This window comes from Salmo salar, chromosome ssa01, assembly GCF_905237065.1.
Source record: "Salmo salar chromosome ssa01, Ssal_v3.1, whole genome shotgun sequence".
NCBI classification, from domain to species: Eukaryota; Metazoa; Chordata; class Actinopteri; order Salmoniformes; family Salmonidae; genus Salmo; species Salmo salar.
In genome coordinates, this window is record NC_059442.1 from 64579364 (window position 1) to 64605313 (window position 25950).

Sequence of the window (25950 nt, forward strand, 5' to 3'; positions counted from 1 at the left end):
CCTGTCATTCCATCCCGCGCTGGCGGCCAGGGTCCGGAAGTCCAAGGCGAACTCCTGTGCGCTCTTCGTGCTCTGCCTCAGGCGGAACAGACGTTCACCCGCCACTCTACCCTCAGGCGAGTGGTCAAAAACTGCCCGAACGTGGCGGGTGAACTCCGCGTAATGGTCCAACACCGCTTCTCCTTCCCCCCAAACGGAGTTGGCCCACTCCAGTGCTTTCCCTGAGAGACAGGAGACAAGGGCAGACACGCTCTCACGTCCCGAAGGAGCCGGATGGAGGGTCGCCAGGTAGAGTTCCAGCAGGAGTAGGAACCCCTGGCATCCGGCAGCCGTCCCATCATACTCCTTCAGGAGTACGAGCCGAATCCCACTGGGACCGGGTGAAGGATGGGTGAACAGTGGTGCCTGCGGCTATGGAACCCTGACCTGTTCACCGGACGTGCTTGTTGCACCCTCGACAACTACTATGATTATTATTATTTGACTATGCTGGTCATTTATGAACATTTTAACATCTTGACCATGTTCTGTTATAATATCCACCCTACACAGCCAGAAGAGGACTGGCCACCCCTCATAGCCTGGTTCCTCTCTAGGTTTCTTCCTAGGTTTTTGGCCTTTCTAGGGAGTTTTTCCTAGGGAGTTTTTCCTAGCCACCGTGCTTCTTTCACATGCATTGCTTGCTGTTTGGGGTTTTAGGCTGGGTTTCTGTACAGCACTTTGAGATATCAGCTGATGTACGAAGGGCTATATAAATACATTTGATTTGATTTGATTTGTAGTGGTGCCGGTGGAGGAGCTGGAAGAACTTCTCCTGTCTCCCATCGGTCCATCGTCTGCAGTACGCATTCCATGGCGGTGCCGAGATGTTGCAACATGGTCGCATGGTGCTGGACGCGCTCCTCGACCACCAAAGGGGGGTTGTCTGCTCCTGCTGACTCCATTTTAAGGTGCGTGATTCTGTAGTGGTCTGGGTGTAGCTGGTGCAGAGGAGTCAGGCGCAGGACAGCAGAGATGAGTAACACAAGTAACTTTGCTCAAATATTCCAATAACATGTCGTAATACCGAGCCCACAATAACGGACCGAACATACATAAAACAATCACGCACAAAAACCATGGGGAAAACAGAGGGTTAAATAATGAACATGTAATTGGGGAATTGAAACCAGGTGTGTAAAACAAAGACAAAACAAATGGAAAATGAAAAGTGGATCGGCGATGGCTATTAGGCCGGTGACGTCAACCGCCGCCCGAACAAGGAGAGGGACCGACTTTGGCGGAAGTCGTGACACAGGAAGAAATGTTTCCAGCTTTTCTGAACACATTGACATACACAGCAATGAGGGTTTTCTATGGTTCTGACTAGGTGGAATACAGCTATGATCCGGAGGTGACTTTTTCGTAGCAGGTTAGGATAACTTTCACAGCAGGTTTGGATCATTAACATAGCAGGTTATGTGAATTAGATTAAGGTTAGGAAAAGGGTTAGGGCAGTGATCTCCAACCCTGTTCCTGGAGAGCTACCCTCCTGTAGGTTTTCATTCCAGTAGATTAGGGTTGGAGCGAAACCCTACAGGACGGTCGCTCTCCAGGAACAGGGTTGGAGAGCCCTGGGTTAGGGTAAGCCAAAATGCTCTCATAACCTTTCATGACTGTATCCCATCTAGTCACAACCATTTTCTGTGACTCCACTCCACCTCTGCAAAAGAGACTGCCATGCTCTGGGCTGGTTTGAGCTGATTACAACTTTGTTATTCTTGAGTCGTTCCTATTGTTTTCATGGGATAGCTCACCCAAAATACAAATTTACAAGATTTTCTACTTACCTTGGCAGTTGTCAATTTATGTTGCAGAGGTTTGGAATGATACTTTTGAAGGTACTTCCATGCTAGGATATATGCCCTGATGAGTGCCATTCATTAGAGGTCTGAGGAAGCTAACGCCATGCAGCCAGGGGCTTCTGAAATGAAAGAAAAGAGGTTGGTAGAAAATATGTACATTTTTATTTTGGGTGAATTCTTCCAAATGTAGGTTCTTAATACACATACAGTATGGCAGAACAGTGGCTGCATAAACTAGCTTTAAATGTTTCTTCCTCCAAATGTTCAAAACATATCCAAAATGTGCCTCTATTATTATGTGCATATCCACATGGCTTATTGTTTGTCTCTATTATAGCTGTACACACTCACCTGTTCTGCAGAAGAAGGAATTGCAGTTGCGAAGAATTATGTGTAGGCTACTGAGATTAATTATTTGTCGGATGAACCAATAACGCAGTGGAGGTAACTATTTCACATGGATTTGTCAAATAATGATACTGATACTATTTCAAATAGACAGATGTCGTTGCAAAATACATCAACACGTTTAGATATTGCATGCGTTTTTAACGTTATTCCTATTCTACACACCCCTCCACAAATTCCACAATCACTTTTTGTCGGGCACATTTGTCTGGTGCGCAGCGCCCGCCCAACTTGTTGTTCACTTTGACAAATTCCTGGACTTGAGCAGATCAGATAAAGCGACTCTGATCTTTGATTGTCGGACTAACGGTTTCACAGTGAGTATTTCAAAAATTGATAGAATATATTACCGACGTCGAAACGTATTTTATTTTTCAAATATTTGGCAACAGTGAGGTGAAAAACATGGTGGTTTCAGGTTCCGTTTGCTGTTGGGCTATTTTGACTTGCGTTTTAAGCTCTTTTTACAATATGTTGACAGCATACGCTGAAATAAATTGGCCAGCGAGTTCCACAACGACGAACGTTTGGTTTAACCGTATTGATACATTGCCTTTGGAGCTGCGCACAAACCTAAAATCCGTATGGGTCAAAATCCCAAAGTATATCGTCAAGGAATCTGCCTTTTCCAGAGCTTTTAAAATGGAACCAATTGATGGAAAAGCGGCGGTTCCAAAAGGTGGAGGGAGATTGCCAAAGGACTTGAAAAGAGTTATTGGGAAAGTGCCACCTGATGCTATGTCTTCTGGCAGAGATAAAACGGCGCCAAACCGTTCCAAGTATTTTACTGACGACAGAAAAAAGTCAGACCGTTTTTTTGACGCTAATGACGGTGCACTTGCTTTAAGTAACCGTACAATGACAAAGCGAAGTACAGCCTACGGCGAATATTCGGACAGAAGTCAAATTGGAAGTCCTGGTGACGCATTTTCAGCCGAGAAGCTTTTGGAGCCTTTTGGTGTTTATAGGCCGAGGACAGAATACAGACGAACTGGGGAGGACGCAAAAACTGGTCCGAGGCAAAGTGAGCCGCTTCTGGTCACCTCAACTTTCCCTCTATCCGGAGACTCTGCGCACAACCAGGCGATGGGGCACTGGGTTGGAGACAACAGCAGCGTGAGTTCAAATTGACGTTTATAATATACAAAAACACGTTTTTTTCAACATGTCTGTCACAGAATTGAGGTTACTTTGCTTTATGGCTATTTAATTATTAGTGCATAATTATAGGAGAGGGATTAGAATCAACAAATGTGAGCGCTCCTGTTCGAGTGGACTGCATGGTTAGGCTATTTGTAAGCGTTGTCTGTGAAATATTGGTATTTTCATTAAAATGCAATTAAGAAAATGTGTTGCAAGCATACAGTGAAATATTACTCGATCTATATTTTACTACTTCACAACTACAGCTCCGAATGTGCACTGTGCCTCATCCATACAATAGATACGAACTCCTTTTTTTGTCACAGACATGACTATTTTATCTGCACTCATTCCATTAAGGCCCATGAAAAAAAGATTTTCATAATGGATCAAATGATCAAATGATCACATTCTTAATCACAACAATCTGCACAGACAAAAACGAACAAAACAGAGCTCACACAGGCTGAGGCTGCCCAGGGTATACTCTGAAGAGGAGCATTTTCACCTTTTTACAATTAAGTCTTCCTTTGTCAATGGCATTTGTCTCACTGTTTTAGGTCCAACTGCCATCATCAGTAAGGTATGGCAATAGTAGAAGTGGTGGTCTAATATGTAATAGGTTACTGCAGTATAGTTGTAGTAGTCATTGATACTGTGGTCCAAACTGATCAGGGGTCTGTTGGAAACAATTTGTTGCTGAATGTTTCGCTTTCTGTAAGTTCATGCTCCTACGAGATCCACTGATGCTGATAGAGAGTATGTGTAGCACAGGTAGTTCAGTGAAATACACCTTGCCTGAGTAACTTTGCCAGAGAGCTGAAGACTCATGTTAGCTCTCAAGGATATTACCTAGGCTTTAGCTCAGTGGGCTGACATGATCTTGAGGCGCAAAGACAACCCGGGTTGGATACCTGATCAATTACATTATACATCACTGTGGAAGGCTATAATGAAGATCATGTTACTGTGTGAATGTACCCCCCAAAATGGAAATAGTCTTATATGTGGGTTTGGCAACATAATACTTTGTGGTAATTGAATACATATACTTATTACTGTGTAATTATTCCTGTAAGTACAGTGCAACAAATATTGTATTTACACATTGTTAAACGGCACTTGCTCTGTGCTTAGGGTTAGATGTTGGGTAAGGATTAGGACTAGGGTTAGGGTTACTGTTGTAAGTACAATGTAAGTACAGTGTAACAACTAGTAATTACAGTAGTTGTTATGCTGTACTTATAGGAATATGTGTACTCACACAGTATTAAGGGAACTGTAAAGTGTTAGCCTACCATTCCTATAACTATATTTTACTCCTCCAAACTAAACTCGTATCTGCCTTTATCGTGAATGATTTGTGTGAAGGGACCATAATGCAACACATCACCATGGGTTCTCAGCACTTCCTCAGCACTCTGAGATTCATTTGGCTTCACAAAGTGCATTTTATTTGACTGTCCAGTGAAAATCTCACTTTTAGAAGTTTGTAATGTTCTCTTAACTCATACCCAAATAATGTTTTTTACTCATCCTATAATCGTATTTGTGGCCATAGCATAAATTGGAGAAAACCCCCCACCTCAAACAGACCGTTCATCCATGTTTCTCAAACGTCAAATTTCGAAGTTGTTCCAAAATGCACATTTCGAAGTGTTAAGGTGAAGTTCAGGCATTAACACAATATTCTTAAGGTTAGGCATTAACTCTGAATGGTTAAGGTAAGGGTAAAGGTTTGGGATAGGCTTTAAACAAAAACATTTAAAAAAATACTTTCCATTGCTTGATTTCAACTTGTAACCTTTTAAATCAGAGGCAAATGCTTATGCCCATCTGCAATCCTGTCCACAACGCTTTAGCAAAACCGAAACCTACTTGAAGGTAACAGCACTCACTGTTGCCGCAAGTGGCCAGTTTCCACGTCATCTCCTAACGTCCTCAGACATGGATGGACGTCGAATACTGACTTGTATCACGGGTGACCTGGCTGATTTCCTCATAGAGATAGAGTATGATGTCATATTCCTGAGGAGAATGAACTGGCTAATCAGCGGTCTAGAGGAGGATGAGCTGGCCAATCAGCGGTCTACTTATGTTAATATTTTTAATGAGCAGTATACGCCCACACCATTCTGTTGTTGGTGTCAGGTCCTGACCAGTAAAAGGGGTTATTTGTTATTGTAGTTTGGTCAGGACGTGGCAGGGGGTATTTGTTTTATGTGGTTCGGGCTGGTTGTGTTAGTAGTTGGGTGTTTGATTTATTATTCCTGGTTTTTGGGCACTGTTCTATGTTAATGTATTTCTATGTTTAGTCTAGTTATTTTGTATCTCTATGTTTAGTTAATTGGGGGTTGGACTCTCAATTGGAGGCAGGTGTTTTCTTGTTGCCTCTGATTGAGGTTCCTATAAATAGGTATGTGTTTGTGTTAGTATTTTGTGGGAGATTGTTCTTGTTTAGCTATGTGTGCCTGACAAGACTGTCAAGTTCGATTTGTGTTTTGTATACGTTTTTGGTGTTTTTCCTTCTTCACATAATAAAAGAAGATGAGTGTACATTTTCCCACTGCGTCTTGGTCTCAACCCTACGACAACCGTGACAGAATCTCCCACCAACCAAGGACCAAGCAGCGGGGAAAGGAGCAACGGAAAAATTATATGGACTATCAGGGGAATTGGACATGGGAGGAGATTCTGGACGGGGCTGGACCATGGCACCAGGCTGGGGACTACCGTCTCCCACCGGAGGAGATAGAAGCAGCCAAGGCAGAGAGGCGCCAGTATGAAGCGATATACGCACCGATAAAGCACGAGAGGCAGCCCCAATATCTTTTTTTTGGGGGGGGCACACGGGTAGGTTGGCTAGGCCAGGCAGTAGACCTAAGCCAGCTCCCCGTGCTTATTATGGGAAGCAGGTGGAGAAGAGAGCGCCGGAGTATGCAGAAGTGCGCACGATTTCGCCCATGCGCACACACAGTCCGGTGCGAGTGATCCCAGCCCCTCGCAAGTGCCGTGCTAGAGTGGGCATCCAGCCTGGAAGGAGGATGCCTGCGCAGCGCATCTGGCCACCGGTGCGCCTCCTAGGTCCAGGCTACCCTACACCTGCTCCACGCACGGCAACCATCAGGCCCCTGCACAGCCCAGTTCGCCCTGTGCCAGCACTTCGCTTGTGCAGGGCTACTAGTTCCATCCAGCCAGGACGGGTTTTGCAGGAGGTGCGATCGAGACCACCAGTGCGCCTCCACGGCCCGGTATATCCAGTACCAGCACCATGCACCAGGCCTCCAGTGCGTCAGCCCAGTCCAATTCAGCCTGTTCCCGCTCCTCGCACTAGCCTTAAAGTGTGTGTCTCCAGTCTTTTAGCTCCACTACCAGCCCCACGCATTAGGCTTCCAGTGCGTCAGCCCAGTCCTATTCAGCCTGTTCCCGCTCCTCGCACTAGCCTTAAAGTGCGTGTCTTCAGTCTGGTACCTCCACTACCAGCCCCACGCACTAGGCTTCCAGTGCGTCAGCTCAGTCCCGAGCTTCCGACGACAGTACTCCGTCCAGAGTGTCCGACGACAGTGCCCCGTCCAGAGTGTCCGAAGACAGTGCCCCGTCCAGAGTGTCTGACGACAGTGCCCCGTCCAGAGTGTCCGACGACAGTGCCCCGTCCAGAGTGTCCGACGACAGTGCCCCGTCCAGAGTGTCCGACGACAGTGCCCCGTCCAGAGTGTCCGACGACAGTGCCCCGTCCAGAGTGTCCGGCGACAGTGATCCGTCCAGAGTGTCCGGCGACAGTGATCCGTCCAGAGTATCCGGCAACAGTACCACGTCCAGAGTATCCGGCAACAGTACCCCGTCCAGAGTATCTGGCAACAGTACCCCGTCCAGAGTATCCGCCAACAGTACCCCGTCCAGAGTATCCGGCAACAGTGTATAGTCCGGAACCGAGTGAGACGGCCTACAGTCCGGAACCGAGTGAGACGACCTACAGTCAGGAACCGAGTGAGACGGCCTACAGTCAGGAACTGAGTGAGACGGCCTACAGTCAGGAACCGAGTGAGACGGCCTACAGTCAGGAACCGAGTGAGACGACCTACAGTCAGGAACCGAGTGAGACGGCCTACAGTCAGGAACCGAGTGAGACGGCCTACAGTCAGGAACCGAGTGAGACGGCCTACAGTCCGGAACCAAGTGAGTCTGCCTACAGTCCAGAGCTCCTAGAGTCGTCCTACTGTCCAGAGCTCATAGAGTTGTCCTACAGTCTAGAGCTCATAGAATATAGTACAGGGTCTACAGTGACATGTGTCAGGCCGAGGTATTTGGGAGGAGTGGACTGGTCAGGGGGTGGTCTTAGGCCCGAGCGTAAGCCACCTCCAATGTAGGAGGTTTGGGGAGGGGGGGGGTGTATGCACGAGTGCCGTCGGTGACGGCAGACCCCTTTAGTTTAGGGGATTTATTTTTGTTTTGGAGTGATTTTTGATTATTTGTGTGAGGTGCATCAGGGGTCTGCACCTTTGGGTGGGGTACTGTCATGTCCTGACCAGTAAAATGGGTTATTTGTTATTGTAGTTTGGTCAGGACGTGGCATGGGGTATTTGTTTTATGTGGTTCGGTCTGGTTGTGTTAGTAGTTGGGTGTTTGATTTATTATTCCGGGTTTTTGGGCACTGTTCTATGTTAATGTATTTCTATGTTTAGTCTAGTTATTTTGTATCTCTATGTTTAGTTAATTGGGGGTTGGACTCTCAATTGGAGGCAGGTGTTTTCTTGTTGCCTCTGATTGAAGGTCCTATAAATAGGTATGTGTTTGTGTTAGTATTTTGTGGGAGATTGTTCTTGTTTAGCTATGTGTGCCTGACAAGACTGTCAAGTTCGTTTTGTGTTTTGTATACGTTTTTGGTGTTTTTCCTTCTTCACATAATAAAAGAAGGTGAGTGTACATTTTCCCGCTGCGTCTTGGTCTCAACCCTACGACAACCGTGACAGTTGGGGTACACCCACACCCTTCCAACACAGAAAATATGATTTTTAACATACCTAATTACAAAATGTTGGAACAAAAATGATTTATTTCATATTGTATGTAATTATAGGTCATATTTAATATAAATCTGGGGCAAATGCTGCACTTGTTTTGTTGCCTTGATAATTGATTCAACCCCCTACTTACACATGTACACACATGCATGCATAAACAGACACACACAAGCACATATGTACACACACACACACACACACACACACACACACACACACACACACACACACACACACACACACACACACACACACACACACACTATGCTGTGGACTTAATCAGAGAGCAGAAGCAGGCATGTGATGAATTACTCTAATAACTGTCACAGCATAATAATGTTGAGGGGTATAGCCTGATTGTGTTGTTATTATGTATCTATTTATTTTCATTTGGTAGGAGATATTATATTATGTTACACTTGATTTCTTTCACTAAAATCTCTAAAGTTACTTTCATGTTTTAATCTGAGCGAGGTGGTGAAGCACTACTCAGCACATGCAGTGGTGTGACATTCATACATCCATTATTTCTCAGGTGCTTGGAATGCAGAGGACTTATCATTGAGTTAGGAATCCCCATACGCTATGGTGTTTTAGACATAGCAAGCATAGCTGTAAGGATTTGTGATAATGGAGTGCTGGCCTACAGCAAGCATTTAAAGTCTAATGCTGTTGCCAATCTTAATTGATGCCTGTTTAAAGATCATTAGAGTTTTTGTGCCCAAGAAGGTTGGAATTGATTGTTGAAACCTCTCAAACTGGACATTCAAGGTTTATTTGCTCAATGTGGCTTTCACCAGATTTCTGTTTGGAGGAAATGGGGACTTCACAGAAAGCTTTTCCTCACTCACAAAGACATAAACAATCAATTCAATCCATATGTGATTAGGAAAGACCAAGGTCTTTCTATAGCTAAGCCATATCTTTTTGGTTTGTTGTTTGCTACTAAGTGTTTAGAAAAATAAACAAATGTATGTCCTCTCAGAATTACAATCAATTAGCTAACAAAATGAATGCAGTCAATATGTCACTGCAGGTGTTTGATTAAAATGATTTCTTATGAATACAATAATACATTCATCCTTACTCACAATAATAAAACATGTATCACATATTGTTCTCTCATAAGTGTTTATCTTAGTGATTGCATAACTTGCTTTCACAGTCTGTCATTGATGTGTATCTGATTATTAGGGTATCATAAAATTAAAATCTCTGAAAAGTTAGAGGGGTACCTCAAAACAGCAACAGTAATCAGAGTGAGCATCACCAAATGTGTTTGGCTAATGAAAATACAGCATTTTCTAAATTAATTATTTTCTACTTCTTTTATTTTGCTATTCCAATCCGAAAAGGCAATTTACCAGTTTAACATCAAATCAAATTGAGATATTGGCACTGAATTGCCTGTGCTTGCCAGTGCAATGACATGGGTTGCAGTCTAGAGAGGACAACAGTGGCACAGTCACAGTCTATCTTCTCCTGCTACCTGCCAGCTCTGTGTTGTTTGACAATCACTGCATCTCATAATCGATTATGATGTGTGCTCTACATCATTCCTGTACTGTAGCCACATCTTTCTCAGTGGCACTGCAGATCCAACCACTGTGTTGTGTGTCAGGGCCCAATGAAATGAATGTGTTTATGTCAAAGACTAAACGAAAAAGAAAAAAGGATCAGTGGCAGCTAGTAGACCGGCGACGACGACCGCCGAGCACCACCCGAACAGGGAGAGGAGCCACCTTCGGTGGAAGTCGTGACACTTAAGGTGGCACACCCAGTTATTGAGTGCAAGGGGGCAATTACTTTTTCATGCAGGGGAATTGGGTGTTGAATATTATGCAAATTAAATAAATTAAATATTTGTAAACTCAGGTTCCCTTTATCTAATATCAGGTTTTGGTTGAAGATCTGATAACATACAGTTTCAACAATATGCAAAAATAGAGAAAATCAGAAAGGGGGCAAATACTATTTAATGGCACTGTACATATGAGGTGGGTAAAACAGTATGTAAACATTATTAAAGGGATCAGTGTTCAATGACTACATAGATAGGGCAGCAGTCTCAAATGTGCAAGGTTGCAGTCTCTCGGTCCAGCTTTGATTCACATATACTTTCTCTGCCTTCTAGATGGTAGCGGGGTGAACAGCTGTCCGTCCTGTCTCCCTGTAGCTCTGTCTTAGGTGTCTCACAGTACGGACATTGCAATTTATTGCCCTGGCCACATCTGCAGTCCTCATGCCTCCTTGCAGCATGCCTAAGGCACGTTCATGCAGATGAGCAGGGACCCTGGGCATCTTTCTTTTGGTTTTTCAAAGTCAGTTGAAAGGCCTCTTTAGTGTCCTACGTTTTCATAACTGTGACCTTAATTTCCTACCGTCTGTAAGCTGTTAGTGTCTTAAAGACCGTTCCACATGTGCATGTTCATTAATTGTTTATGATTCATTGAACAAGCATGGGAAACAGTGTTTAAACCCTTTACAATGAAGATCTGTGAAGTTATTTGGACTTTTACGAATTATCTTTGAAAGACAGTGTCCTGAAAAAGGGACATTTCTTTTTTTGGTGAGTTTATGTTGTGATTACCCTCTGTTATGATGCAGCAAAATGCTTTATGTCTCCTTCCTTTGATGCAAAGACAGTTTGGCCTTGAAGGAAATGGAAAATCTGTTTTATTCTTTGACAGGTGATGTAAATATAACGTACATTTAGTTTTTTTATCTCCTGCATAATGATATGTTCCTTATAGACCTCCTCCACACTTTGTTCTCCTGTTTCTCTAATCAACTCTGCCATTTCCTCAAAGATTGAGATTCAATTATAGGGAGCTTTGACTGAGAATCGGACAAATAAAGAAAATAATTGTTGCCTCTATATGGATAGACTTAGAAACTGAACATTTAGAGCATCAGAATAGGATATACAGTTGAAATCGGAAGTTTACATACATATAGGTTGGAGTCATTACAACTCGTTTTTCAACCACTCCACAAATCTCTTGTTAATAAACTATAGTTTTGGCAAGTCAGTTAGGACATCTACTTTGTGCATGACACAAGTAATTGTCCCAACAATTGTTAACAGGCAGATTATTTAACTTATAACTCACTGTATCACAATTCCAGTGGGTCAGAGTTTACATACACGAAGTTGACTGTGCCTTTAAACAGCTTGAAAAATTCCAGAAAATTATGTCATGGCTTTAGAAGCTTCTGATAGGCTAATGGACATCATTTGAGTCAATTGGAGGTGTACCTGTGGATGTATTTCAAGGCCTACCTTCGAACTCAGTGCCTCTTTGCTTGACATCATGGGAAAATCAAAAGAAATGAGCCAAGACCTCAGAAAATAAATTGTAGACCTCCACAAGTCTGGTTCATCCTTGGGAGCAATTTCCAAACGCCTGAAGGTACAATGTTCATCTGTACAAACAATAGTACGCAAGTATATACACCATGGGACCACGCAGCCGTCATTCCACTCAGGAAGGAGAAGCGTTCTGCCTCCTAGAGATGAACGTACTTTGGTGCGAAAAGTGTAAATCAATCCCAGGACAACAGCAAAGGACTTTTTGAAGATGCTGGAGGAAACAGGTACAAAAGTATCTATATCCACAGTAAAACGAGTCGTATATCGACATAACCCGAAAGGCCGCTCATCAAGGAAGAAGCCACTGCTCCAAAACCGCCATAAAAAAAGACAGACTATGGTTTGCAACTGCACATGGGGACAAAGATTGTACTTTTTGGAGAAATGTCCTCTGGTCTGATGAAACAAAAATAGAACTGCTTGGCCATAATGACCATCATTATGTTTGGAGGAAAAAGGGAGAGGCTTGCAAGCCAAAGAACACCATCCCAACCGTAAAGCACGGGGGTGGTAGCATCATGTTGTGGGGGTGCTTTGCTGCAGGAGGGGGTGGTGCACTTCACAAAATAGATGGCATCATGAGGCAGGGAAATTATTTTTATATATTGAAGCAACATCTCAAGACATCAGTCAGGAAGTTAAAGCTTGGTCGCAAATGGGTCTTCCAAATGGACAATGACCCCAAGCATACTTTCAAAGTTGTGGCAAAATGGCTTATGGACAACAAAGTCAAGGTATTGGAGTGGCCATCACAAAGCCCTGACCTCAATCCTATAGAGAATTTGTGGGCAGAACTGGAAAAGCGTGTGCGAGCAAGGAGGCCTACAAACCTGACTCAGTTACACCAGCTCTGTCAGGAGGGATGGGACAAAATTCACCCAACATATTGTGGGAGGCTTGTGGAAGGCAACCCGGAATGTTTGACCCACGTTAAATAATTTTGAGGCAATGCTACCAAATACTAATGGAGTGTATGTATACTTCTGACCCACTGGGAATGTGATGAAAGAAATAAAAGCTGAAATAAATAATTCTCTCTACTATTATTCTGACTTTTCACATTCTTAAAATAATTGGTGATCCTGACTGACCTAAGACAGGGAATTTTTACTAGGATTAAATGTCAGGAATTGTGAAAAACTGAGTTTAAATGTATTTGGCTAAGGTGTATGTAAACTTCCGACTTTAACTATAAATATACAGTACCAGTCAAAAGTTTTTGACACACTTACTCATTCAAGGGTTTTTCTTTATTTTTACAATTTTCTACATTGTAGAAAAGTAGTGAAGACATCAAAATTATGAAATAACATATATGGAATCATGTAGTAACCAAAAAAGTGTTAAACAAATCAAAATATATTTTATATTTGATATTCTTCAAAGTAGCAACCCTTTGCCTTGATGACAGCTTTGCACACTTTTGGCATTCTTTCAACCAGCTTCATGAGGTAGTCATGAGGTACTGTAGTCACCTGCATTTCAATTAACAGGTGTGCCTGGTTAAAAGTTATTTTGTGGAATTTATTTCCTTCTAATTGCATTTGACCCAATCAGTTGTGTTGTGACAAGGTAGGGGTAGTATACAGAAGATATCCCTATTTGGTAAAAGACCAAGTCCATATTTTTGGAAGAACAGCTCAAATAAACAAAGAGAAATGACAGTCCATCATTACTTTAAGACATGAAGGTAAGTCAATCCAGAAAATTTGAAGAACTTGTGCAGTCGCAAAAACCATCAAGTGCTATGATGAAACTGGCTCTCATGAGGACCGCCACAGGAAAGGAAGACCCTGAGTAACCTCTGCTGCAGTTGATAAGTTCATTAGAGTTACCAGGCTCAGAAATTGCTGCAACCCAAATAAATACTTTACAGTGTTCAAGTAACAGACACATCTTAACATCAACTGTTCAGAGGAGACTGCATGAATCAGGCCTTCATGGTCGAATTGCTGCAAAGAAACCACTACTAAAGGACACAAATAATAAGAAGAGACTTGCTTGGGCCAAGAAACACGAGCAATGGATATTAGACTGGTGGAAACCTTTCCTTTTGTAATGTCGTGTGTGTAGGTGGCAGGGAAGTCAGGCACAGGAGAATCGATCTTGGTATAAATTGAATAGTTTAATAGACTTAACAAAACTCCAAAACCAAAGTTACATAATAAATAAAAGTGGGTACAAGAACCTGTCGCGCACCAATACATAATACACAAACATACAAAACAAACAATCTCTGACAATGATATGATAGGAAACAGAAGGTTAAATACACAACATGTAATTGATGGGATTGGAACCAGGTGTGAAGTAAGACGAGACAAAACCAATGGAAAATGAAAAATGGATCAGTGATGGCTAGAAGATCGGTGACGTCGACCGCCGATCACTGCCCGAACAAGGAGAGGGACCGACTTCGGCGGAAGTCGTGACACCTTTGGTCTGATGAGTCCAAATTTGAGATTTTTGGTTCCAATCGCCGTGTCTTTGTGAGACGCAGAGTAGGTGAATGGATGCTCTCCACATGTGTGGTTCCCACTATGCGCAAGCCAGATGGGATGTCATATAGCTGCAGAATGCTGAGGTAGCCATGCTGATCAAGTGTGCCTTGAATTGTCACCATTAAAGCTCCCCCACACCATCACACCTCCTCCTCCATGCTTCATGGTGGGAACCACACATGTGGAGAGCATCCATTCACCTACTCTGCGTCTCACAAAGACACGGCGATCATTTGTTTTTCAGCTGGACTATGACCCAACACACCTCCAGGCTGTGTAATGCTTAATTGTCCAAGAAGGAGTGCTGCATGAGATGACCTGGCTTCCACAAGCACCCAACCTCAACCAAATTGAGATGGTTTGGGATGAGTTGGACTGCAGAGTGAAAGAAAAGCAGGCAACCTGTGCTGAGCATGTGTGGGAACTACTTCAAGACTGTTGGAAAAGCATTCCAGGTGAAGCTGGTTGATAGAATGCTTATCGTGTGCAAAGCTGTCATCAAGGCAAAGGGTGGCTACTTTGAAGAATCTAAAATCTAAAGTCTATTTTGATTTGTTTAACACTTTTTTGGTTACTAAGTGATTCCATATGTGTAATTTCATAGTTTTGATGTCTTCACTATTATTGTACAATGTAGAAAATAGTAAAAATAAAGAAAAACCCTTGAATGAGTAGGTGTGTCCAAACTTTTGACTGGTACTGTATATAAATATATATGTAGATGTCACAGATTCCCCTGGTACTGCTGCTCATTCCGTGCACCAGTTCCAGAGGTCTACATCACCAGCCTCTAGGCGTCACTGAACTGTCTCATTACGCACACCTGATTCCAATTCCCCTGATTAGTAATTGTATATATTTGACCTCTGTTCACCATTGTCTTGTCGGTTATTGTTCCCATGTCCGTTGGTCTGTGAGTACCTGTGCTTTATTATTTCGGCTTTCGTGCTGCGTGTGTTGTGCACTTGTTATTATGGGTCTCATCCTGTGTATTTGTGCATTTGCATTCAACAATATCATGCAACTTCGCACAGCCATTGAAGAGGACTCGGAAAACATTCCACAGGCCGCAATCAACAGCCTGATCAACTCTATGTAAAGGAGATGTGTCGCGCTGCGTTAGGCATTAGGCGCTGCGTTAGGCAAATGGTGGTTGCACCAGATACTGACTGGTTTTCTGATCCAGTCCCCTACTTTTATTTTAAGGTATTTGTGACCAACAGATGCTTATCTGTATTCCCAGTCATGTGAAATCCATAAATTAGGCCCTAATGAATTTACAGTGCATTTAGACCCCTTGACTTTTTCCACATTTTGTTACGTTACAGCCTTATTCTAAAATGGATTAAATCGTTTTTTCCCCCCTCCCCATGATGACAAAGCAAAATCAGTTGTTTTTTTGTTGCAAATTTAAATAAAAAAACTAACTGAAGTATCACATTTACGTAAGTATTCAGACCCTTTACTTTGTTGAAGCACCTTAGGGAGTGATTACAGCCTTGAGTCTTCTTGGTATGATGCTACAAGCTTGGCACACCTGTATTTGGGGAGTTTCTCCCATTTTTCTCCGCAGATCCCCTCAAGCTCTGTTAGGTTGGATGGGGAGTGTAGCTGCAGAGTTATTTTCAGGTCTCTCCAGAGATGTTTGATTGGGTTCAAGTCCGGGCTCTGGCTGGGCCACTGAAGGACATTCAGAGAATTGTCCTGAAGCCACTCCTGCGATGTCTTGGCTGTGTGCTTAGTGTCGTTGTTCTGTTGGAAGGTGAACCTTCACCCCAGTCTGATGTCCCGAGCTCTCTGGAGCAGGTTTTCATCAAAGTTCTCTCTGTTCATTGCTATGTTCATCTTTCCCTCGATCCTGACTAGTCTCCCAGTCCCTGCAGATGAAAAACATCCCAACAGCATGATGCTGCCACCACCATGCTTCACTGTTGGGATGGTGCCAGGTTTCCTCCAAACGTGTCGCTTGGCATTCAGGCCAAAGAGTTCAATCTTGGTTTCATCAGACCAGAGAATCTTGTTTCTCATGGTCTGAGTCCTTTAGGCGTCTTTTGGCAAACTCCAAGCGGGCTGTCATATGCCTTTTACTGAAGAGTGGCTTCTGTCTGGCCACTATAGCATAAAGGCATGATTGGTGGAGTGCTGCAGAGATGGTTGTCCTTCTGGAAGGTTCTCCCATCTCTACAGAGGAACTCTGGAGCTTTGTCAGAGTCACCAACCTGACCAAAGCCCTTCTCCACCGATTGCTCAGTTGGGCCGGGTGGCCAGGTCTAGGAAGCATCTTGGTGGTTCCAAATTTCTTCCATTTAAGAATGATGGAGGCCACTGTGTTTTTGGGGACCTTCAATGCTGCATATATTTTTTGGTAACCTTCCCCAGATCTGTGGTTCGACACTATCTTGTCTCGAAGCTCTATGGACAATTCCTTTGACCTCATGGCTTGGGTTTCTCTCTGACATGCACTGTCAACTTTGGGACCTTATATAGGCTGATGTGTGCCTTTTCAAATCATGTTCAATCAATTTAATTTACGACAGTTCGACTCCAATCAATTTGTAGAAACATCTCAAGGATGATCAATGGAAACAGGATGTACCTGAGCTCAATTTCAAGTCTCATAGCAAAGGGTCTGAATACTTATGTAAATAAGGTATATCTGTTTTTAATTATTAATACATTTGCTAACATTTCTAAAAACCTGTTTTCACTTATTCATTAATTGATGAGGAAAACATTTTATTTAATACATTTTAGAATAAGGCTGTAATATTACCATATGTGGAAAAAGGGAAGGGTTCTGAATATTTTCAGAAAGCACTATTTCAATTGACTGATATCCTTATACGAACTGTAACTCTATGAAATTGTTGCATGTTGCGTTTATTTTTATTCAGTGTAAATAGGCTACCAGCTAAATGCTTGATATGCGTAGCTATAGATTGTCAACTAGCCTATGTAGGATTGTCTGCATAATGAAACAATAACCTAGTCAGCTATTGTTTTGACGGTGGACTGATTGGTTTGATACAGCACAAACTTTCTATCCTAGCGGCGAGAATGTGATTGCGGCGAAGGTAGGCTATCGGCATATACCTACAGGACGGTTGTGTATACTGTATATAAAAACATTTATTGGTTACTGATTAATTTGCTGTTGCATCAAAAATGTATTTTACAATCTGCAATGTTTGAATTTCCTACTTTAATTACTAAACAAGTGAGTACGTTATTGCTGCCAGCCAGCATTCTAAATAGCAGCATTGTGACACCATAGGCCTATAGCTTTGTGAAACATAAATGTTAGGCTTAACATGAGAAAATAACGACCAAATAAATATGTATCCATTTAAGCAAAGCTATAGGCTACTACAAGGGCTAGCACCACATAATCTGATAGTCTATTGATAGGAAGCTGCGTAGATGTCGCTATTTCAGAACCATGGACAGTGATCAGTAGTCCATACTTTGTGTGTGGCTGTCACATTAGATTTTATTTGGGGGGGGGGCAAACTCCGACTTTGTGGGGCCCCAGAGAAACTGCTCTACGCCAGTGTGGGTGTTCCTTAAAATTGTATTTAAATCCTGTGTTGGGCCCCTTAGGTTTCTCTGAAAAGCACCAGTCCAACATAAAAGTGTCTGCAGTCTTCGATCCAGAGAAGGTTTGTATTTCAGTGTTCCACACTTCTCATACAAACTGGAGGTGATTCTGTCAATATGAATGATCATATCGAACACCTATCTACACCATTAGAATGAAGTGATATTTGAGGGATGTAGTCTTCTTACAGTATGTTCCAGTGGAAGATTGGAGGGATGTAGTTAGAAAGCATGACAAGTCTTATTCAACCCTAATGTTTCTAGTTTGAATTAAATAGCATTGGCCAAGTGGTCCTTCCTACCTCTGTTAAATTAAATAACCACTGGTGCAATCCATGTTTGACTGCTGCTTGGCCAACTCTGGCTACATGAGTTATTCTTGACTAAACCTCGTGCCCAAGCAACAAGAACACTTTCAATTTCAGAGTTTTCAAACCTCGGCTGGAAACCTAGTGAACTGGTAGCATGGAGAAGTGATTTTGTCAGAAGTGCGTGAGAGAGAAAAAAAGAGATGTCCAGCTGGTATCACAATGTATATCAAAATGAAATTGTCTTGAACACCTCTGTTGCCTTGGAGTCTGTCCATTCAAGCATCTCCAAAGAATCAAAATGTCTGCATTGGCGAACAGCGCTTGTAATATAACTTTAATATTTCTATCTGCTCGTTGTGCCGTGGTGTTTCACAAAAGACACAGGATTGGAATTCAATCAGGAACAAAATCAGGCACTCAGAGTCAATTCTAACAAAAACACAAGAATAAAATGTTAAGATAAGGGATGACTGATCTCCACAGAGAGTGGGAGCCATTCTGAAAATGATTGGTTGACTTTCCTCAGGCAAGGCTCTCCCCACATCAATAAAACATAAACAGGAATAAATGCACTGCTTTTGGCCTTCCAGGGTCCTTAATTTCATGTACGCAAGTGAGTGATCATATGTATTAAATTGTATTTACCTAGAAGGCTCAAAATAATTTTTGCTGCCATTCTTGTTTGTTTTGGGTATTTACATAAGTGCAATACTGCATCATAGAAATGATTGAATTTGCAATGTGCTTTCTGCAACATCAATAGCCAAGCATTACATATACAGTATGTTAGAGGTCCATTGCTGCTCGGTCCCCGGTCGCTGCAGTATTTGCATGTATAGTAGTTGTTCTCTATTGACATGAGCTGCAGTTGCTCTGGCTAACAATAATGAGAGAGATGTATGAATATTTTTTTTCCTATGATGTACCCGTGATGAATCCACTTAGGACAATTTTTCCTCTTAGTCATCTGCCTGGGCAGCCTGCTGGCCCTGCGGTGGATTGCCGTTGACCTAATTCAATGGGTCAGTGTTAGTTAACAGTCATGAAGCCAATGGGGAGAAACAAAAGATGTGGGCGACGCTCTCACAATTTAGACAACATTGTCTTCGTTGTCTATGCTTAGCCTAAACCCAAATCTTTGCCTGACACTTGTGTTAGGGTCAATTACAGTCAAATCAACAGATCATCTATGGAATTGTCAGATTTGTTCTTTATAAGTCTAATGAAGGGTGAAATCATGAAATTAATGAAAATTATGTTACAATGCCTCTGGCATCACTTAAGTTGTGAAAATGAAGGACAACCAATGCCTTTTGGTGTGATATGATATGGCTTCATTATAAAGCATTCCCTACAGGAAAGGGGTTTTATTACAGACAGATGTTATTTACCATACTAAGTATCAGGCTCCTTTGCCTCTGACCCATAACCAGCAACACATGAAGAAACGAATACTAGCCTACACTGTTTGGTGGGACTTTTTTCCTCCTCATTTTTTTCCGAGGCAATTAGTTCGAACATCGGAGCCATTTAACTAAATCTGTATTCCAAATTACTTCTGACTCTGGTGTTGGTCCTTGCAGACATGGCACATTTAGTGATCTTTCTCTTTGATTGATTGGTTAATTAACCTGGAATGGAGATGAGCTGTTGTTTGATGGGTATTTTGGGTTTTGCCATTGTTCTCTAAATCTTGTGTGGCTTTTTTATTTTAATGACTCGTTCTATGGGTCCCACAAGGTTAATGTGTTTAAACTGACTGTAATTTAGCTTTCTTTCAGTGTCCATTTTTAATTTATGATGTAACGGCACATTGTTGCTCCTCTCTTGATATTTATCTTCTGCTCTCTCTCCCTCCCTCTCTTTCTAACCCCCTCTCTCGTTCTCTTTCATGGGCATTAATATGGAGTCGGACCCCCCCATTGCTGCTACAACAGCTTCCACTCTTCCAGGAAGGCTTTCCACTAGATGTTAAAACTTTGCTGCAGGGACTTGCTTCCATTCAGCCACAAGAACATCAGGGAGGACTGATGTTGGGCAATTAGGCCTGGCTCGCAGTTGGCGTTCCAAATCATCCCAAAGGTGTTCGAAGGGTTTGAGGTCAGGGCTCTGTGCAGGCCAGTCAAGTTCTTCCACACCAATCATGACAAGCCATTTCTGTATGGACCTCGCTTTTGGCACGGGGGCATTGTCATGCTGAAACAGGAAAGGGCCTTCCCCAAACTGTTGCCACAATGTTGGAAGCACAGAATCATTTAGAACGGTTATTCCCAAACTGGGGTGCGCAATGCCGTCAGGGGTACGCTAAATAAAAATGTGATTCACATTTTCAAACAGTCCATTTAGATTTTCCAAAGGGGCTATACATTTGGGTGTTTTTTTTCTTTCCTGAGTATCCTCGTTTCACTACCAAAATTAAAATGAAACCATCTAGTGTTCAGCGAAATAACAACACAATGTCAAATGATTAACATCCAATCACATTAACTGTTGCTCTCTTGTGGGAATTCCACTAACGGTCCATATGTAGGCAAACGTAGCTGCTGCTCATTCCGTTTGCTCTAAAATTGATGAATGGTCAAAAAAAGTAAGGCCGTGTCCATAGAGACACATACCAGCTCTACTGGTAGTAGTGCTACTACCAGTAGTGCTACACCTGCACCTGTCGACGACACAAGTTGTACTGCTTTCACGAGCACATCCAGTGCCAGCGTCAGTAATTCTACATTTGTTGCTAGCATGGACACTGACAGTTGTGAATCTGATGCAACCGAAGAGCTACTGCCCCCTTACGAAAGCACCAAACAACAGACAGGGACATTGGACCATCATAGAGGTGCAAATATGATGAGAAATACATTGATTTGGGGTTCACTTATATGGTGAGTAGTGCCCTTCCTCAGCCACAGTGTGTTATATGTGCGAAAGTTCTCACAACTCGATGAAACCTTCAGTCTTGCGCAGACATTTATAAATGAAACAGGCCAATTAGAAAAATAAGCCACAAGTTTTTTGAGCAAGAATTAAGATGACTTTCGAGTTGTAAGACATGTTTAAAAGCAACAGATACCATTAATAAGGGGCTAGAAGCATCTTATATGGTGAGCTACCGAGTGGCTAGGACAGGCAAGCCCCATACTATTGTGGAGGACTTAATTCTTCCAACTGCTGCGGATATGGCTGGGACAATGCTGGGGGAAAAGGCCCAAAAAACTATACAGACAATGACTTCATCAAACACTGTTTCATGACGCATCAGTGACATGGCAGGAGATGTTTTGAAACAATTACTGCTTTGCATATAAGCCAGTGAATTCTATGCATTACACCTGGATGAGTCAACAGACGTGGCGGGCCTGGCACAGCTCCTGGTATATGTCCGTTATGTTCATGGGGCATCAATTAAGGAAGGCATCCTCTTCTGAAAACCACTGAAAACCAGGACAACAGGAGAGAATATTTTTAAAGTACTGGATAGGTTTCTGACATCAAATGGACATTGGTGGTCAAGATGTGTTGGTATCTGTACTGATGGCGCAAAAGCCATGACAGGGAGACGATCTTTCCATTGTATGATTTTTTTGTGTGCAAATGAACTCAAGCTTACGGACAATGTCAAATGTGATATAGCATAGCACCTGAGTGAGCTGGGTGCGCAAGTAAAACCTCCCTGGGCAAGGTGGCACGTGAACGTCCCACGCTATTCAACAGCCAGTGAAATAGCATGGCGCGAAATACAAAACAGCAAAAATATCATAATTTCAATTTCTCAAACATACGACTATTTTACACCATTTTAAAGATACACTTCTCCTTAATGTAACCACATTGTCTGATTTCAAAAAGGCTTTACAGCGAAAGCAAAACATTAGATTATGTTAGAGTACCCAGCCAGAAATAATCACACAGCCATTTTTCAAGCTAGCATATATGTCACAAAAACCAAAACCACAGCTAAATGCAGCACTAACCTTTGATCTTCATCAGATGACACTCCTAGGACATTATGTTATACAATACATGCATGTTATACAATACATACATGCACGTCCCGCTCCAGAGTACAGGCCTCGGTGTAATGCTCATTCCTTCGATGATTAACACAAATCCGACCATCACCCCTGTGTCGTGTCTTTGGGGTACCATTAAACTGAAGACATGTTTATCAATTAACTCCCTGTAATTATTATCACGCAATCAAACTGATTCATCGTTTAATTGTAATTAACTAGGAGATCGGGGCACCAAGGAAAATATTCAGATTACAAAGTTATAATTTTCCTAATATAACTTTCCTATACTATAACATTATATATTATATTCTATTATAGTATAGGCCGATTATCTTCTGGTTTAAATGGTGTATTTTACCTCGCATCCAGTCTCATTCCAAACGTCGTAAATTGTTGTATCTGCACGAACCCAGTCTTTACTAAAATCATCCATACATCAATTGTCTTAAAATCATTTATTTACTAAACTAAGTAATTCACAGAAAGTATACAAACAGTAATTATCATCACAAAGAATTGGTAGAGTAATGTGCCCTAGTGGCTAACAGGCATGGCTGGTGTCTTGTAGAACAATGGGTCATAAAATGTTCAGCTGAGGAGGTACACAGAGTTCATTAATATTAACAATTGACATGCTAATCAATTGCACATGAACGCTCACTCATTTGGGAACAATTGCAATCAATATATATTTACGCTCAGTGTGTCGTCGGGATCCTTGTTGAAGCGTCGTTCGGTTGGAGAGTTCTCTCTCGCTCTCTCTCTCTCTCTCGGTTAGAATGGATCTTTCAAAGCGACATTCATTAATGTCGTCATAGAATGGATGTTTCGTTGGTCTTCGCGTTCAATGATATAATTTACTTAGCTGCAGACTAATAATTAATATCAAAGACTTGTTCTTATTCTGTCGGTATCGATAGTCTAAAAGTTAACCACGTGGTATAGTTCACTTTCAGTAGAGTGCTTGGATGGTCAAACCTATTGGCCAACTCGCAATGGAATGGAGGCCGGGTCTGGAGAAATGTAAATCAGGGTGGGTTTTATAGTTACATAGAACAGCTTGTCACATGATGCCTGGTCCTGTCTGTGTCCCTGGGGGCGTGCCGATGACTGAGTTAAGCTTGGTACAGAAATATAATTCTATCACATAGCATCTCAATGTATTACAAATAGCTTTATCCTTATTAATACATTCTATACAACCATGTGGATGCAAGTCCCATCGCTGAGGCTATTATATAAACAGTTTTATGGTAATATGGCTATATTGTCTCTTCTGAGTATCACAAAATTGTACCAAGCGGACCAGTTCGTAGCTGGATTCTTCACCAATCTTTCATACCTTCTCCAGAACACAAATGTCGCTTGGCTCCCCAATTGTGTGAGTTGGAAGAATTTCCTGTGTCTCTCTATGGGCCATGTGGCAAGAGATTCTCCTCTTAGAGTTTTTACAACCCTTTCACACAGGGCCTGGGTGGGGGAAGGTAGGTTGGGGGATAGTGCAAGGGGGGAGGGGGTCAACTGTCCTCCCTGTACTCAGAGGCCAACGTCATGACACCTTGTAAGACAAAACCGCGACTCGTCAGAGAAGAGCACTTTTTGCCAGTCCTGTCTGGTCCAGTGACGGTGGACGTTTGTGTCCATAGGTGACGTTGTTGCCGGTGATGTTTGGTGAGGACCTGCCTTACAACATGCCTACAAGCCCTCAAGTCCAGCCTCTGTAAGCATTTTGCGGACAGTCAGCACAGATGGAGGGATTGTGCGTTCCTGGTGTAACTCTGGCAGTTGTTGTTGCCATCCTGTACCTGTCCCACAGGTGTGATGTTCGGATGTACCGATCCTGTGCAGGTGTTGTTACACATGGTCTGCCACTGCGAGGACGATCAGCTGTCCATCCTGTCTCCCTGTAATGCTGTTTTAGGCGTCTCACTGTACGGACATTGCAATTTATTGCCCTGGCCACATCTGCAGTCCTCATGCCTCCTTGCAGCATGCCTAAGGCATGTTCACGCAGATGAGCAGGGACCCTTGGCATCTTTCTTTTTTTTTTCTTCAGAGTCAGTAGAAAGGCCTCTTTAGTGTCGTAAGTTTTCATAACTGTGACCTTAATTGCCTACAGTCTGTAAGCTGTTGGTGTCTTAACCTCTTACATCTAGACGTTCCGCTAGCGGAACACCTGCTCCAATATCCAATGATAGGCGTGGCGCGAATTACAAATTCCTCAAAAATACTAAAACTTCCATTTTTCAAACATATGACTATTTTACAGCATTTTAAAGACAAGACTCTCGTTAATCTAACCACACTGTCCGATTTCAAAAAGGCTTTACAGCGAAAGCAAAACATTAGATTATGTCAGCAGAGTACCCAGCCAGAAATAATCAGACACCCATTTTTCAAGCTAGCATATAATGTCACAAAAAACAAAACCACAGCTAAATGCAGCACTAACCTTTGATCTTCATCAGATGACAACCCTAGGACATAATGTTATACAATGCATGCATGTTTTGTTCAATCAAGTTCATATTTATATCAAAAACCAGCTTTTTTACATTAGCATGTGACGTTCAGAACTAGCATACCCCCCGCAAACATCCGGTGAATTTACTAAATTACTCACGATAAACGTTCACAAAAAAACATAATTATTTTAGGAATTATAGTTACAGAACTCCTCTATGCACTCGATATGTCCGATTTTAAAATAGCTTTTCGGTGAAAGCACATTTTGCAATATTCTCAGTAGATATCACGGCTAGCCATTTAGACACCCACCAAGTTTAGCCCTGACCAAACTCCGATTTACTATTACAAAAGTTTGATTACCTTTGTTGTCTTCGTCAGAATGCACTCCCAGGACTGCTACTTCAATAACAAATGTTGGTTTGGTCCAAAATAATCCATCGTTATATCCAAATAGCGGCGTTTTGTTCGTGCGTTCCAGACACTATCCGAAGTGTAAATAAGGGTCACGAGCATGGCGCAATTCGTGACAAAAGATTTCTAAATATTCCATTACCGTACTTCGAAGCATGTCAACCGCTGTTTAAAATCAATTTTTATGCCATTTTTCTCGTAAAAAAGCGATAATATTCCGACCGGGAATCTGCGTTTAGGTAAACAGACGAAAGAAAATAAAGCATGGGTTCGACGCGGGCACGCGCCTGAGTCTCACAGTACTGTAACCAGCCACTACCCAAACGCGCTACTTTTTTTCAACCAGAGCCTGCAAAGCCACGATTCAGCTTTTTGCCGCCTTCTGAGAGCCCATGGGAGCCGTAGGAAGTGTCACGTAACAGCAGAGATCCTCTGTAATGGATAGAGATAATCAAGAAGGGCAAGAAATTGTCAGACAGGGCAATTCCTGCATGGAATCTTCTCAGGTTTTGGCCTGCCAAATGAGTTCTGTTATACTCACAGACACCATTCAAACAGTTTTAGAAACTTTGGAGTGTTTTCTATCCAACGCTAATAATTATATGCATATTCTAGTTTCTGGGCAGGAGTAATAACCAGATTAAATCGGGTACGTTTTTTATCCGGCTGTGAAAATACTGCCCCCTAGCCATAACAGGTTAAAGACAAGACTCTCGTTAATCTAACCACATTGTCCGATTTCAAAAAAGCTTTACAGCGAAAGCAAAACATTAGATTATGTTAGGAGAGTACCCAGCCAGAAATAATCACACAGCCATTTTTCAAGCTAGCATATATGTCACAAAAACCAAAACCACAG

The 25950-nt window shown here is 42.4% G+C and overlaps 1 protein-coding gene across 2 annotated transcripts in view; it reads left to right on the forward strand.

The window, feature by feature from the left end:
- The first annotated feature begins 2469 nt into the window (after nt 1–2469).
- Nucleotides 2470–25950, forward strand: part of LOC106605659 (VPS10 domain-containing receptor SorCS3) — a 78397-nt gene continuing 54916 nt past the window's right edge. For both annotated transcript variants that reach the window (XM_045720996.1, XM_045720998.1), the window contains exon 1: nt 2470–3368. In XM_045720996.1, the coding sequence (XP_045576952.1) occupies nt 2658–3368 (711 nt within the window). In that variant the 5' untranslated portion in view covers nt 2470–2657. The remainder of the gene's footprint in view (nt 3369–25950) is intronic.